This window comes from Pomacea canaliculata, linkage group LG1, assembly GCF_003073045.1.
Source record: "Pomacea canaliculata isolate SZHN2017 linkage group LG1, ASM307304v1, whole genome shotgun sequence".
In the NCBI taxonomy this organism is placed as follows: domain Eukaryota; kingdom Metazoa; phylum Mollusca; class Gastropoda; order Architaenioglossa; family Ampullariidae; genus Pomacea; species Pomacea canaliculata.
The window spans coordinates 17,479,475-17,496,070 of NC_037590.1; the positions used below are offsets into that span (position 1 = coordinate 17,479,475).

The window sequence follows — 16,596 nt, forward strand, 5'->3', positions numbered from 1 at the left end:
GACACGAATTATCAGACCAGGCATGCATTACGTAATGACTTGCTATATCGATGCGCCTGCTTCAACTTTGTTTAGTGCTGGCATCAAAGGGCGCGAGCCCTCCTAGCCGGGGGAGGACTGGGCAGTTACGGAGATATGATGCATCTAGAAGCCGCCGGCGCATCTTGGTCCCACGGTATTGGAGGCAGGCACGAACCATTTTGCCTTCAATGCGCCACCCTGTGCTTTCGTCGTCTGGCACGAGATCGACCCGACACCTAGTTAGCAATCGCATGCCTCACCTACTAGGGCGGGTGGGCATCCTGCCAGGGAGAGCCTGGCTTTACAAAGCTGAAGACCATGGAGCCAGGAGCAGGTCTCTCTGTATGAACCTTTCCATTTTGGTCGCTTGGCTGCATGCCGTGTCTTCACTTTCATGATGGAAATGCTTGAAAACATTAAATGGTTGTACGGCTGTCAGGGTAAAGTTCTTCCCACAGAATAAGTTTTAACTTGTTGTACCCCGTTAGCAGTGGAAGTTCTTCCCCCATGAGCACTAGCCTCGTTTACACTGTTAGCTGTGGAAGTTCTTCCCACAGAACAAATGCTAGGTTTCTGTACACGTTAGACGACTCAAGCTCACCTCATGTTGCTGGTATTCTTATCGAAAAAAACAACAAAAACAACAACAACGAAATCCTAGAATAGGTTAGTGCAAAAATGATAGCAGTGAATGATGGCCTGCGAAAATGTCTGGCAACTACAGCTAGGCGCAGGATCCTATTTTTTGTAGTCTTCTGCATCTATGCCGTGCACATCTTTCGTCTTACTAAATCCTTCACCGTCCTTCTTCCTCGCTTGCACACACACACACGCACATGCGCACACAGAACCATCCATGGGACGTTATCCTGTGCTTTTTTTCGTGAGCTACTTACCCACCAACATTTCGATTTCCACTATCCCTGTACACCCTGTGGTGCCAGAAAAAAAGGTTTATTTATGTGTATTTTTTCCATTTCCTTGATATTTAATATTCATTCAAATTACATGCAACAGATAGTACACATATGTTCTAATTAAATCGGTTATAGTCTATGTAATTATAATTATATTAAATTATTTATTATTTTGAAATATTATACTTTTTGACAGTCTAAACGCAGAATTATAATAGTGTTATCATTTTTTCCATGTTGGAAGCAAAAAAATATATTTAAAGTATTGCTTTATGTAATGTATAAAAGTATTTCACATAATAACAAATTATTACAAAGATATTCTTTAAAACACATTCTGATTAAATGTCATGGAAGTCACTCCAAAATTTTGAAGTAATTTAATAATTTAGTAATTTAATAATTCAGTAATTTAATAATTTAGTAGTTAATAATTTATAATTAACTTTGCTGCCAGTTACCGTTAACGTAAGATCAATTTTACTACTTGATTCACAAAACTCGAAGGTTTGTAAACTTAAGTTTGAGTTAAAGAACCCAGAGCATCACAGCACGTGCTGCAAAGTTTCAAGTCTGGTGTATTGACTGTATTGATCGACATTAAAACTTTCAACTTGATTATCTCCTCTTGGTCACGTCGATCGTGCCTGCACTGGAGGTCTTCGGTTGATGTTTCTTTTTAATGCCAAGGCCCTGACAAGTGTACGTAATACGGGGTTTTATTTTGTTGGGTTTTTTTAATTTGTTGTTGTTGATTTTAATTTTTCTATTTCTTTTTTTCGTTCGGCCTTCTTGGCTCTCACTTTGTTCTCGGCAATCTGTTTGTTATTGAACGCTCTTATACCATAATGCAATTGGCCGGCCGGCCGGAGATGAGGCGGGTGACGTCAATCTCGGGGGATCGAGAGGAAGTCACGAGCCGCGCTTCCCTCCCGAGCCTGGTGACGTGCGTCGGGCTGGTCACTCCATTAGACCCCGCCGCACACTGATGCCGACCCTTCTCCTCAACCCTTCTTGCTACCCTGCCGCACGCAAGCCTACCGCACCGGGTGTCCCCTGGTGCATTCCCTGCTGTTTCTTCCTTACTGAATGGCGTGTTGTCTGTCCCTTGCTGCATACCGTGCTGTGTGTCTTTTGCTGTAGGTCATGCTGTTTCTCCCTTGCTGCATGATATTTTGATTGTTCCTTACAACATGCCATTCCCATGGTCTAGTGGTCCTTGCAGAGTCACTTCAGTAGCTGTTAGTCTCACGCTCTAAACATATAAGGCTACAGGTGACTGTAGATACAATAGAATCATATAAGTACAACTGATAATACCCAGAACATTTTTCTTTCATATCACTTTATGAATCTCTTGCACCACAGACCATGCACAGGAATAACTTAAATAATAGAGGATGATTTCGATCACATGTAAACGTGCTTTCATAATGTTGTACCCCGTATGCTCTACCATGACAGACTGAAAAACATCAGTTATAAGTGTACTGTATAATGACACAAGCACACCCGAATGAGATCTACATACGGACTGACAAAAAATAAGCAAAACTGTTCAGACAATGGCATCGATGTATATCTGACTGTTCACCTGGCCTGACAACAGGTCCAAGCTAAGCTGCTCGAAGATGAAAATACCAACTGCTTTGTGGCCAAGAGTCTGGGAACACAAAGAGTGGCCCAAAATATGAACGCTGTCACTGGCCACACCCGTTTCCAAAGAGGAAAAAAAACCAGCAAACATTTCTTTATGCCTAATCAGCCACACAAGTAACGTCATTTGGAAAGTAATCCAGAACTCTATAAAAACTGCCGCCGAGAAACTGCTAAGAGAAGAACAAGATGACTTCATGATGACAAATAGATAGTCAAACAGGTCTTCAGCGCACGCATAGTTATGGAAAATGAGCTACAATACCAGAGGAATCTTTTTCGCAGCTTCATTGACTTTGAAAAGGCATTTGACGTAATTTGGTACGAGGGACTGTGGCATTTGATACAAAAGTTGAAAATCGGAGAGACCCTCGTTCAAGTCACTGAAATGCTGAAAAAAAAACTCAACTAATACAGAACTGCTGGTAAACCTAATGCGAGATTTCTTTCACACTAGAGTAGGTGTCCTTCAAGGATATATAATATCTCCTGTGCTGTTCAATACCATTTCGAAGAACACCATACAATAAAACCTTGACAATTATCTCACTGTTTCAGTCAGTGGGAGGTCCATATGCAAGCAACTTTCTGTATTGTATACTTTGTCTTTTTTGTTTTTACTGCTCGCATTCATATCTGGGTGTCAGTGTTCGCGTTCATTTTTGCCTGAATGTGCGATTGTCACGCCTCTGTGTCTACTGCACAATTCAGGAAATGCAAAACATATTGGTGTCTTCTGGTGTTTCATGCACAGCGCTGGTACGATAATCACATTGGATGGGACCCTGAAGAATACGGGAACGTCACCAGTGTGCGAATACCCACAGACAAAATCTGGATTCCAGACATCAAACTCTACAACTAGTAAGTTTTTCCTTTCGTTTTTTTTTACTTCCCTCTCCCTTTCCCACCTGAAGAATACCTTTTTCGTCTTTTCTTCTTTTTCTGTCTGTCTCCTAACTTACTTATCTCTCTGTCTTAAAATTTAGTGTAACCTTCTGTCTTGTCCTATTATTATACCAGTAAAAAGGCCTAGTGAATGCAAACTGTTCATTCTTCACACGCATTATTATTGTTGTTATTATTGTTATTGTTGTTATTATCATTATTATCATTATGATGATCATTATCATTATCATTATTATTCACACACTTTTCGGTGCGTTTTTGAGTCTCTCTCGTTATCGTAGGACATAAAGGAATACAACAGTTTCAGTTCGCCAATAGCTCGCAGGGCCGTGACACTCACACGCTAATGGATTACCGAAACCTCGTCAGCAGCGTTCGATCACTCTCTCAATAATACTCCAAACCACTCATTGCTCTCCCCCTGCCCGCGATAGCCTCGTCTGTCTAATGCTAGAGTCCACGTGTCGTCTTCTCACTTACAAGCGGCCCCCGAGACTCGTTTCCTCTTCAGTTTGTAGTTTAACTTATCGATCTCGCGAGTTCTCCATCCGACGGCAGAAGGTCCGAATTTTCAAAGGTCATCATTTCCTCGTCGACTGGCGGCCGCAGGACAGGAGAGTAAAAGTCCGGGCCGATGGCTGGTCGTTTGCCTTTTTTTTTTTTCTCTCTCTCTCTCTCCAACTTTCCTCGTGTTCCCGCCATCTCCCTCTCCGACCTGTCTCCAGCATTAAAGGGCAATCAGTTATGCGAACACTTAGTTGAAATAAGAGCTTGCACTTTAAACCGTTGCTTGCATGTGCATCTGGTAAAACGGAATGATGCGTGACTCGGTTAAAAACCGTTTCCTTCGGACCAACATGTGGAACATTCTATTACCCTGGATACTGAGCCGGCAGTGAAAAGAATTGTGGGCAATGGGCGTGTGGGCATGCGGCTGGCGTCAGGCATTGGATTTTGTGGAAAGATTTCAGATAATGAACACTTTCTCCGAAGAGCTGACGTGGAGAGGCATGTTATCCGAAGAAGAAGCATATTTGCACAGATTAAGCCAGTTTTTTGTTCCCCATCACTGTAAACCTTTTATTAGAATCATTACACATAAAATTGTCATCATCATTATGTATGTTTATATCCATATTTTGACAATCTTTCTCTGATTATTTTTACAACAAAATAAATGTTTTGTTTGTCTGTTTTATTTTTCTGGGTGCGTTTGCTTTTATAGTGAGTTTGCGAGCTTAGGGATATGTATGCATCCATGATATGTACGTTGCCGATATTTGTGTGTGTGTGTTCGTGTGATGTATAAGTGCGTGATTTCCTGCAAACATAGGTGAATTTAAAGCCCGTTAACAGGATTATTTTTTATTATTCTTGCCTCCAGCCTGAAAAGGTTAACTAAAAACCCTGTGTAGCCAGATCGGCGATCCGTCAGTGTCACAAAGCAAGCTGCAGGGAGAAATATGGCGGCCCACAGTGATGCTTAAAACCTGTTCGTTATTCTAAACCTCGAAACATGATCGTTTCCAGCTCCCGTTTATTCTCTCTCTTCACTTACCCTGACTGTTGTGTAACTGTTATCTAACTTCATTTTGCATCTGTACAGAGATGCTGCCTGGTCCTCCTCTCCTCCATGACATGCAGACCCTCTCGCACGCACGCACACACACAGTCACACCCCCATTCCCACTCATGCTCACAACCACTTAGCTCAGAGATTTATTATTAGCCGAGGTGTCCAAATCACGATAGGTGGCTTGCAGTTGCCATTTTACACTCTGTTTTTACATTTCCCTCTCGCCACCAAGTGTCGAGGATGCCTTGACATTTGCCTGTCGGGCTGCGCTCCAGGACTCCAGCCTGTGGATTTACGCGAGCCGCTTGGTTCCTGCTCGTTTCTAAATTGAGGTCCTGGCTGGACACGTTAACCACTCACCTCCTCCTCCTTCCATCCTATCACCACCGGAAGCATCTTTGCCCACCATTCACACAACCTTCATAGTCTTCACATAACAAATGACTTAGGTCTCCCTTTGCGGCTAAATAATTTATCAGCATTGGACTGTAAAAAGGGCGATCTGAAATACGATATTGTGATAAAGAAAGATAAAATCAGAATACTTATTAAGAGTTCTGGACAATGAGCTAAAAAGTTGAGATTTCAAACATTTATAGTTTCAGAGCATCTTGCTCAAATACAAGGTAAAGATATTTTGTCGGTTATTAAAATAAAACACTTTTTAACAATTTTATTCAGGAGTGCATTTAGACTAATAGACCATTTAGTGCTAATAAAAAGATAACCAATAAAAACGCATTATACAAGTCCTGTGTCAACGAAGCTGAGTAAAAGTTTAGGTTAGGTTTGTAAAGACAACAATCCTGACCCAAACTAAATACTCCAGGGGACATGATCTTGATGACACTAGGGAGTCAAAATGGATTCTGTAGTAAAAGTCACCGGGTGGTATCCTCTAAACTAAACAAAAATGTTGCTGTCTTTGTGTTTCACGGGCAGAGGATGAGCTGCAGTCAGTCAAACAGGAGTGGTCAGAAGAGATCTTAGAGGTGGTTCCCCTGCGACCTCTGGTTATGATGCTGCTATGGTGATTTCCCTAGTGAGGCATTGAAACGATGTCCTGACAGTGGTTCTGAAAGGATACTTTTAAGAGTTTGATTCTCCCGAGTCCAAGCCTGTACATCGATGACGTCTGTTGAAAACTGATTAACGGCTATTCATTCGAACGTGAAAGTGTCCTGCAGTTACTCACAGAAAGGACATGTGAAAAGTTCATTGGACTCGGGCTTGCATCTTCAGTCTTATATAATAACTAGCTGTACAATACATTTTCTGACTGTTTCATGTGCAATAAAAAAGTCCATTTAGAAACAAGGTATTCTGATATTTATTACTTCGAAATATTTTGAGCAGTTTCTTGATAAATATTAGACCGTTGTCACTGGTAGATTCGTGTATCAAAGCATACTGAGGGTAAAAATAAAAGGGTTTGGGCATTAAAGGGATCCCAACAGCTGTTGGAAGGACAGAGAATAGAAGTTCTTAGTCTACTGTGTCTTCTTCTTTGTTGGTACTGAGCAAACTCTGCATTCCCGATGATATAATGCGTTTCTTGCATTCTTGGCTACAATTTGCCCCTTTTTCTTTCTTACTTCCACTTCCATTCGCCGTCACATTTGTACATTCTTTTCCTCTCTCACCGTTGTTTTGCCTTTCAGATTTCTTCTTTTCGCTTACTACTGGTCTTCTTGTCTTGTAGATTACCTGCTGGCACCGACTTTAAAAAAATGTTTCCTTTTTCGTGTTATCATCATCTCTTCATCCACGTTTTATTTTAGTTCCTACCTTTTGGTGCATCTCCCACCCCTATCTTTTTAGTCCACTCCATCCTCTATCTCTCTCTCTCTCTCTGACACAAACTTAAAAAAAAAACCCACATTGCCAAGGGAGAAGACTCTTACTTCCTTCCGGCAACGTCATCTACATTGGCAGCTGTACTTGCAACGCATCCGCTTGAGCCAAGAGTTAATGATTACAATACTCAGAGCAGTGGATGCAAATTTACACTTTGTTTGTTCATAGAAAGTAAACAGAATGAAGTCCTTTGTCATTATGTCTACTGCACCTAAGTGCGAGAATGTAACTTGAAAACATGACTATGCTCCCCTTCTCTGTCTCCTTTTTCTCTCCTTTCTACCTCTCGAACTCGCCCACGCAATCTCTATCTTTCTCTCTATCTCTCGCACAAACTCACGCACGCAAACAAACAAAGGGAATAAAGCAAGATGGATAAACTCTAGCACAATATGTAAAAGCTTTTAAACATGACTTGTTATCTCCTGTCTCAGTACTAACAACCCTCTCGTTTTTAACACTCAAACTCTTTCCTCTCATGTGTGGTCAAACTGTAAATCCTGTATGTGAGCGCAATGCTTCCTAGCGGTCATATTGTTACCTGTATCCCCCTATCAACGCTTCACACCTATCCCTGTGTTACACTTCAACACCTGTAACACCTGTCCTCCGTGTCTCAGCGCTGACCTACGGTTGGACGAGCACCGCGAGGCACTGAGCATCGTCCACAGCGACGGTGAGATCTTCTGGATGCCGCAGGCCGTGTACCGCAGCTCCTGCAACATCGATGTCTACTATTTCCCCTTCGATGTTCAGAACTGTTCACTCAAGTTCGGCTCCTGGTCCTACGATGGCTCCAAGCTCAACGTGTCCTTTAAGGAAGAGCGCAACTACTTCGACCTGACGGAGTACGAGGAGAGCAACGCCTGGCGTCTCATCGACGTGCCGGCCATGCGCATCGTGCAGTACTACACCTGCTGCCCCGAGCCCTTCGTCGACCTGCGCTACTACCTGGTCTTCCAGCGCCGCTCCACCTTGTACAACTACATCCTCATCCTGCCCTGCATCCTGCTCACCTCCATCACACTCATCCTCTTCTGGATCCCGCCGGAGTCGCCGGCCAAAATGCAGCTAGGTACCCGGGGCTAGTCGGGTGGCGTGTGTGAGAGAGCGAGAGAAAGTTTGAGGATGCAAGTTGGTGAGTTCGTGTTGATTTATTTTTATTTATTTATTTATTTTTTAATTTAGCCGTCGTCCTCACGATGATAAAGTAGATGAACAGCTGCAATAAAAAGTCGTAAAAGGAGAGGAGACGGGGAAATAAATGAGTGAGTGAGTGAGTGAGTGAGTGAGTGAGTGAGTGAGTGAGTGAGTGAGATGTAAATATCTTCTAAAGATATTTCTGTTTTTTTTTAAACAACACTGGTGCCGGCTTACCATGGATACCAGAGTGAGCTATAAAAAGATATCCGGTCTTCGTGTGTTTACAAGCATTCATGAAAACATAGATAAAGAAGCATTTCACTAAATCTTGACGGTTTCCTTCACGGAAAATATTTACCAACGTACCGAGTTGTCTGATTTTGTGACCGATAAAGCATATTTTGACAAAATATCAAAAATAAAATTTAAAAAATCTCAGGTGAGGAATAGTTACTTAGTTCACCAAGTGCTAGTTGCATCCTTTGCTTATCCATGGTGGGTAGTGTTTGTCTGTCCGTTGGTCTTGCTTCCCACTTCATCTTCCGTATTTATGCATTAATTTTTCTTTCAACAGGTCTCTCGATCTTCATCGCTTTCTTCATTCTTCTGAAAATGCTGGAGAGTCATTTGCCTCCAGGGGCGGCTCATATGCCACTGCTAGGTACGTGGCCAACACTTGTGCTCATACATCACATACATCACATACATCACATGCATCACATCGTCTTCCCTGCAGTGGTGGCGCCTCATTTATTGTCTTGCGAAACACCTCGTCTAACGGGTACATTCTCTCCAGACCACACTGACATTCCCCCTGAAATTCCAGTTTTGTTCCTGGCAACGCCTTACTCCCTCGCCAGTAATATGTCTAAAAGTCTGATTTATGTACAGTGTTACTATTTTCTTTCGAGTTGTAGGAATTATTCCAGATTAATATTCTATCTTGACACTCTTTTAATTTCTTTTGTCTCCAGTAGTGTTCAGTGAAAAATATTTCACTCTGACTTTGTCTCTCTCTCACAAATAATAAAGAATTGTCATTGTCAATGGATGTGTCTGTGTGGCGGGGTCTCTTTCATTTTCTAGTTGATATGATACTCTTATTGGCTAATATTATTTATTGCGTTGCAAGGACTTGCACCTCTCTCTAGCCAGCTCGGTTTGCACCCACCCACCATGTACCCACCTTCGCTGCATCTCTGTCATTCTCATTTTCTCTTTTCTCGCGTCCGACGGGATTAAAGGCGCGTTGACGAGCGCCACAGTGTATCAGCTGCGGCACGCGGAGTAGTACGGTGAAAAGCGTCCAAAGAATAGTGCCAGAACCTGCCACGTCTCCACCTTGAAGATTGGAACTGATTTCATTTCTCGCCCCTGACTAAACTTCAATTCCAAAACATCATCACGGGGCAAGCAGCCAGGGCTTGACAAGAAAAAAATAACTCAACGAGAAAATTGAGACTCTGGTCACGTGACTATGACAGGGCGTCCCAAGGGACGTGGCTCGCAGGCCCGCCTGGCATTGTGGGCCATGCCAGTGGTGAGTTTTACTTGCCAGCTGACCCATCAGCCCGTCTTGATCAAAAATGGGGCTCGCTGGATTGCCAGCCAGTCTTTCACGAACAGCCATTGTCCTGAAGCTCCGCATCTACGTCCCTGGGTGGCCTTTCACGATGAAGGGAGAATGACAGTGAAGAAGGATTGCTGAATGTACAAGATACATATATTTATCTCTTTCTTTCTTTTTTTCCTTTTTTCCTGCTTCAGAACAGCCCTTGCCGATCGGGCATTCCCTAACCTTAATTAACTTTAAAGAAATTGTTTACATCTTGAGTTGGGTGCAAATAATTTTAAAGGTATATGCTATGATGTTCTCTCCTTCACACACACACACACACTTTTATGTTTACTTACAGACCTACAGATACACAGCACATAATAAAAAGAGAGCGCTTCTTGATCAACATGATACTCACATACAGAAGAGGAGTCCTAAAGGACACTGTCTTCTTGTCCATTAAATGCAAAGCTGCCGTTTATTCATCATTTATAGAATGTGGGACCCAGAGGATCTGTAACGAGTTAGCTTTGTTTCCTTGACACTGACATTTCCAAGAAACCTCATTTGCATAAAATCGATTGTTTTCAAAATAAAGATCATGTGCGTCTGCAAAGCGTTGAACCCACACCTTTATCCATACCCCCAACCCCAGAGAGAGAGAGAAGGGGGAGAAGAAAATAATCCATGAAGAATGGAAGGAACGATAGAATTAATCGATTTGTCCTCGTTGTCCCCTATATGTTTTTCGTTTTCTTAGTCCACTTTGTGTTATTATATTACAGATGGAGTTGAAAGATTTGATTATTTCCACAATCGTGAGTGAGAGTGGTTGTTTTAGCACACTCGTCCTGTGCCTTGTTCTTTCTTTGTTTCCCTCCCGAGAGAGTCTGGCTGCTCAACCAAGATTTTCGTGTCTGAGTCATAATTACTGTCAGGGTTTCAATCTGACTTGTGCCGGCCGATGGCTGATCTTTCAGGTACTTACTACTGCCTCAACATGATCCTCATCACTCTGTCGTGTTTCCTCAACGTCCTCATCGTTGACCTCACGGCCTACGGCATCAGGGCCAACAAGCATCCGCCGTTCACATGGGTAAGTCTGGCTATAAGATATCAGTAATATTAGTAATATCAGCAAAGACATCTCACACTTTCTTTCTTTCTTTCTTTTCATAAAAATTGATGAAGAGTTTGCCACTGATGTCTTAATTTGTTTGAATGACGAGAGCTCATCGCCTGTTGGAATCAGGGTTGGGTCAATGACACTTTCATACATGCTTTCCGCACTTAAAAGTGTTCTTAAGTTTCTGTCACCTTCTGAAATATAGGTAGTGAAGATAGAGGAAGAAAAGAAGAATTTTATTTCAACCCATCAAAAATTTTATCTGTCATCTTCACGCGAACAATTTAAAAGTGAGATGGAGTGTTACAGAAAGAGCAAAAAAAGTGAGAGTTGTTATTAACCTCTTTCAGAAAACACTCTAAACACTGGTTTTTAACAATCTGAGCATGTCCGCGGCTGTCAGAATCAGCAAACGTCACAGAGTGCAGTAAGCTGACATCTTTTGGGGCCGCTACCTCCCGAACACACTGGCTAACAAATAAATGCTTCTTAAAAACACTTCGAAGAAAAGTTACAGAAAATGAATCAAACCGAAGGCGTAAACATTACCCGTAAGTCAACATGAACTGTTATTAAAGCGATTGTAAGGCAAAATAAAAATTGCTTAGAATCTCGTAAAGAGTAGGATCAGTTTGAATCTCATCTATTTTCGTGTCTGTTCACGTGGAAAAAGTTGAATTTTTTATAGATGTTGTGTTTAATAAGAGAAATTACACGGGACTCTTTCGTCTCTTTCGTCCTCCGATGACGTCAACTCGACCCCAGTGTCAGCTGATGAAATGATATGGTTGGACATTGCTCATAGCCATCTTGATTGTCATCACTTATATATATATATCACCAATCTCACTAACGACACACCGCCGATCATTGAGTTCAAATCCTAACAATAACCGACACTTCCTGTCCCTCGCTGACGTCACACAGCCTCATCACCGAACTCACAGCCTTTACTATACCTTTAAGCAAGACGTTTCATATTCAGCTTGATGTTCTGAAGGGCACTGCTTTTGTAGGCAGTCTTGTAACCATAGAATTTTCAAAATTAATGTTAATGCTACTACGGTATTAAGAACAAAATTACATTGATACAACGCAGGGAGTATAGGGTTTCAATCCTGCATACAAAATATGTGTTAGCGCGTGATAATTCAAAGGCTTCTTAATGAATGCGAAAATTCTAGACAATTTTCAATTTCTTCCTCACCAGTTCCATATTTTAATACTTACATACTTATATTTTTTGTAATAAACAGAGTGTACGTGTGTGTGTTTTCATAAGTATAGATTGTTAGTTTTGTGTTTGATCTTGTCAGATACCCTTTTACATTACGCAATGAAGAACATTTTTCAAGTATCATTATTTATTACATATTAAAATAACACGATAAAGTATGTTGTGGTCTGATCGCTGTGTCTTCTCAGTTTTTCTACGACGTGCTGGCACGAGGACTACAGCTGACTCACCTGGTTCGACCCCTCAAGGCATCTTTGGAGCACCAGAAGACTGTGGACAAGCGGTATGAGGAGTCGGACAAGTGGACCAACTTCCAGGATTCCAGCTCATCCTGCGAGGTCCTTGCCCAGCTCCAGCAAGAGCAGGTTGTGCGGACATCTGGCCCCCTGGCGGAGATCGACAACAAGCTGTTCGAACTCCGCAAGTTCATTCGCGACCAACGACAAAGGATTGACGACAAGGAGAAGAAAGAGCTACTTGCCAAGCACTGGAGGGGTGTAGCCCTCATCCTTGATCGCATCTTCTTCATCAACTACCTGATCATCATCACTGGTTCCCTGGGCTACATTCTTCCGGTCCTGGCGTCGTCGGCCAATGGGTACGAGTCCACGTTTCTGGAAATAGCAAAAAAGAAAACTTAAGGGCGCCTTGAGACTCGTGCGCAAAATTTGGCAAAAACCAAAAAAAAAGGGAAGTCAACTTAATTTAAATAGGTCTTAAAATCACATTTCTTGTTATTCCTCGCAGCAGGACGAGATTTCGCAATTCTGTGATGGTGTGATCAATCTTAACTGTAAATGGCTTCAGAAAACTTTGTAGAACATCAAGACTGACAAGTTGAAATTCATTTCATTGCTTAAAAAGCTGACGCAATAGAGGATGTTGTAATCTACCTCTTTTGCTGGACAAACTGATGGCTTTTAAAGACTTTTGGAATGTGGCATCACTAGCTGTATACTTTATGAACCTAACATCGATAAGGAATGGCTTTGTTTGAATATTTTGTCAGGACTAAAAGATTTAATAGAACAGAAACTGATCTTCATCACGTTGACATAGAAGGATGCCGGAAGCCACGAAAAACAACAACATCAACAACAACAAAAGCAGTGGTTAATATTATTTCAATATCACCTCCAAGTGGACGAGAAAGGACTTCAAAGTACAAAGAACGAGTAAAAACAGAATTAGAGGACGTGGTGTTAAAACTTACGGAGTAAAAGTACGAAAGCTTTGTTTGACAATCATAACTATAGTAATTACTGACTGTGCACTACTATAGGGCTGTAAATAAATAATGTTTACAGAAAACGAATTTCTTGGACAAACGGGTTGGAGCAAGTACTTGACGAGAGAAATCAGTGCCACGAAGCTTAGAGTTGATGGCTTTGGTCCCTGTGGTACTTGTTCAACATCTTCTGCTACTTTGACATTGCATCAGCGATGTTGATAGCATCTTTCATTCAGTTTTATTCTATTGTTTATTCTTGTCTGAAACCTTAAAAAAAAACTTTTTATGACTTTTTCATAACATGCACTTCACGAAAGATGTCTGTGACCTGATTCACTTGTGGATATCACCCATACAGTCTAACGAATGCACTCTATAGAAAATTGTTATCTATATTTCATAACATATTTATTTTCAAAAAGCTTTCTACACTGTCTATAAAAAATTCGTTGAAATAAAAACTGATTGTTTCTACTTCCATTCACGCCATTTTTAATTTATATTTAATTTGCTTGTTTTGAACATTCTATAGAATTTGGGGTGTTGACCTTTATTTGTAATTGTCTCTGTGTACAAAAATTCATCTCCCCGATTTTTCGTTTCTTCGTCACTTCTATCTATGCACGAACAATCAGCACTTGGTATCTTCACACATACTGGTGACCTTTGTGGTGAAGTGCCGTGCGCAAGTGTGGTCGTAATCCGTACAAAGAGGCAACCAGTATCTCCAGTGTGACTTCACGATAAACAATAGTTTTTTGCCTTTTAAACTACCAGGGCCCGGGTGCACGGCACGCCACCTGGGTGGCTAATCCGCGGATAGTAGCTAAACGCTTATAAAATATTAGCAGGGTAGATGGGTGGCACTAACCATGTAGATAGAGTTTTTACGGCGTGCCGTGCACCCGGCCCCAGACCTGTTGGATATTTGCTTGGTGTGAGTGGCAGAAATGCTGATGGCCAAGCGATGATAACTGGCGATGAACTAGTAGTTATTGTACTGAATGCTTGACTGCTGTTGTAGATTATTGTGTCAGAACACAGTCTTAGCAAAGCCCAGCGCTCTGTAATCTTGCAACATTAGAAAACATTTCAGGACTGTCTCTGGTTCACGTGTTCTATGCCTTTCCTATCTGTGATTTACTCAAATTGATTAGCACCAAACACTAAGTGTCAAATTTTCTTGCTTGTTATCTGGACATCTTTGCACGATTTTGTGGAAAACCATAAAGCTATGAAGATTTTGTCGTTTTGTTTTGGACTAAAAGATATTGGTTTTTTTATATTTTTGGTTTTAGTTGCAGTATTGTTATCAATACCTGTAGAAATCATCACTTATCACTTCTTCACAAGATATTTTTCCTTTAGACAATGTAACTTAGGGTGTAGATGAAGCTGTGTGTGATGATGTGATTCACAAGCAATACAGCTTCGTAAGTATTAAAGAAGATTAAAGAATGGTACAGATACAGCGGGCAGTGCTAGTGAATTTATGGATGTATGGACGAATGAGTGGGTAGGCACATTCCTAGAGATTGTGCTTCTGTTTCTGTTCCCCTCTTTTTCTCTCTTTCTCTTTCTTTCTCTCTTTCTTCGACCGCCCCCTCCCCAACCCTCTTTCTGAGTCCGTATGCGTTTCACTTGATGATAACTGTTTTCTAAAAAAAATTAAACATGAAGTGATTTCTAGAAGTGATTTAGTTTTTGTAATTTTCTTAGGATTTTGTTTGATAGAATAATCTTTCACTTGGTAGTTATAAGTTTTAGCCCACAAAATTCTGGAAAATTCTAGCTTCCTAGCATGTAAATCTCTTACTACAGACCCAGGAACATGAGAATCTGTCCTAGTCAGCCTTCATCCAGTTATCCTTCTTTCTTTCCTTGTTATTTTTTTTTTCTACAGCTCTCTTTCTCATGCCTTCTTTTGGTTTTACATATGCAAGGTCCTCACGATGAGCACAGCCGCATGCCAAGTTTACTGCGTCGGACCAATCATGAAACAGTTTTGTCTGTTTCCAGGATGTTCTCTCCTTGAAGTTGGATTGGGAGTTCCTGCTTGTTGTTGTTCTCATAACTTCAGTCTTCTTTCTGTTGACCTTTAAGCCAGTACTCAGTTTGGTTTGTGCATGTTGTTGCGGATGAGATAGATGACTAATGTCATCAGCAAAGTCCAGGTCCTCTAGCTGTTTGGTGAAGGTCCACTGGATAGCGGTGTTGTTGTCTTGGATTGTCTTGCGCATAATCCAGTCTATAACAATCAGGAAGATTGTTGGTGATAGTATGTAAACCTGTCTTACTCCAGTCTTCATTACGAAAGTTTTAGTGAGTTTGACGCTGTGAATAACTAGTCAGGACGAGTCTTTGTACAACCTCTAAATAATGCTTATTATCATAGGTGGAATGCTATAGTGGATCATCAGCCTCAAGTTGGTACTTACTACTGCTGTCTACGCTGTCAAATGCCTTCTCAAAGTCCACGAAAGTTATACAGAGACTGCCATTCAATAGACTGTACAATGATGATACAGAGGGTGGCAGTGTGGTCAGTGCATGACCTATCTTGGCGAAACCCTGCTTTTTCTGGTCTCAGTCTCTTGTCTAGTGTCTTCTTCCGTCTCTGAGAGGACTTTACTGGTGATCGACAGCAGTATGATCCCACGCCAATTGTTGCCCTGAGAGAGGTCTGCTTTCTTCGGGAACTTAACCAGGTGGCCTAGTTTCCAGTCTCTTGGTACTAGCTCTTGTTCCCAGATCTTGTGTAGGGGGGGTTGTAAAATTCTTGCTGCTGTTTCTGGTTCTGCATTTAATTATTCTGAGGGTATGCCATCTGGGCCAGCTGCTTTACCACTTTTCATGCTTTTGAAAGCTTTGATGATTTCTATCTTACATCCACGTGTGGCTCCTAATGTCCACTTAAGACTTTACTTTCCACCTCCACGGCTGTTTTCCACGGGTATTTTCTACCGCATACACTTACTTTTCTTAATTTTTTTATTGTTTTCATAAAATCCATATTCTTCTTCCCTTTTATTATCATTTGTCTCCTTTTTCGTTTCTTTCTTTGTTATGGTTTTTTTCTTGCTTCTTTCCTTTTTGGGATTTGTCTCCCATCCATTCTTCTCCTTCCCAACTTACCTACACACACACACACAGCAGTTAGACTCAACTGTTATGTTAATTTCTTTTAAGTCTTCATAAAGTTGAAATAAAATTTGTTCTCTTGAAATGTGTTGAAAACATTTCTTAGTTTGTGAGTATCGTGAGTATGAATTACTTTTACAGTCAATTAAACGGATTTTGATTTATTGCAGACCTTTCGGACTATTGAAATGTCCAGAGCACGAGATAAAATAATAAAACTGTTT

At 41.3% G+C, this 16,596-nt stretch overlaps 1 protein-coding gene across 6 annotated transcripts in view; it reads left to right on the top strand.

Moving 5' to 3' along the window:
- LOC112570813 (neuronal acetylcholine receptor subunit beta-3-like) overlaps nucleotides 1-14,700 on the top strand; it is a 38,483-nt gene extending 23,783 nt beyond the window's left edge. For all 6 annotated transcript variants that reach the window (XM_025249471.1, XM_025249478.1, XM_025249488.1 and 3 more), the window contains 5 exons: nucleotides 3,349-3,458; nucleotides 7,557-8,011; nucleotides 8,654-8,740; nucleotides 10,618-10,733; nucleotides 12,189-14,700. In XM_025249471.1, coding sequence (XP_025105256.1) covers nucleotides 3,349-3,458; nucleotides 7,557-8,011; nucleotides 8,654-8,740; nucleotides 10,618-10,733; nucleotides 12,189-12,641 — 1,221 coding nt within the window. In that variant the 3' untranslated portion in view covers nucleotides 12,642-14,700. The remainder of the gene's footprint in view (nucleotides 1-3,348; nucleotides 3,459-7,556; nucleotides 8,012-8,653; nucleotides 8,741-10,617; nucleotides 10,734-12,188) is intronic.
- Nucleotides 14,701-16,596: the final 1,896 nt, after the last annotated feature.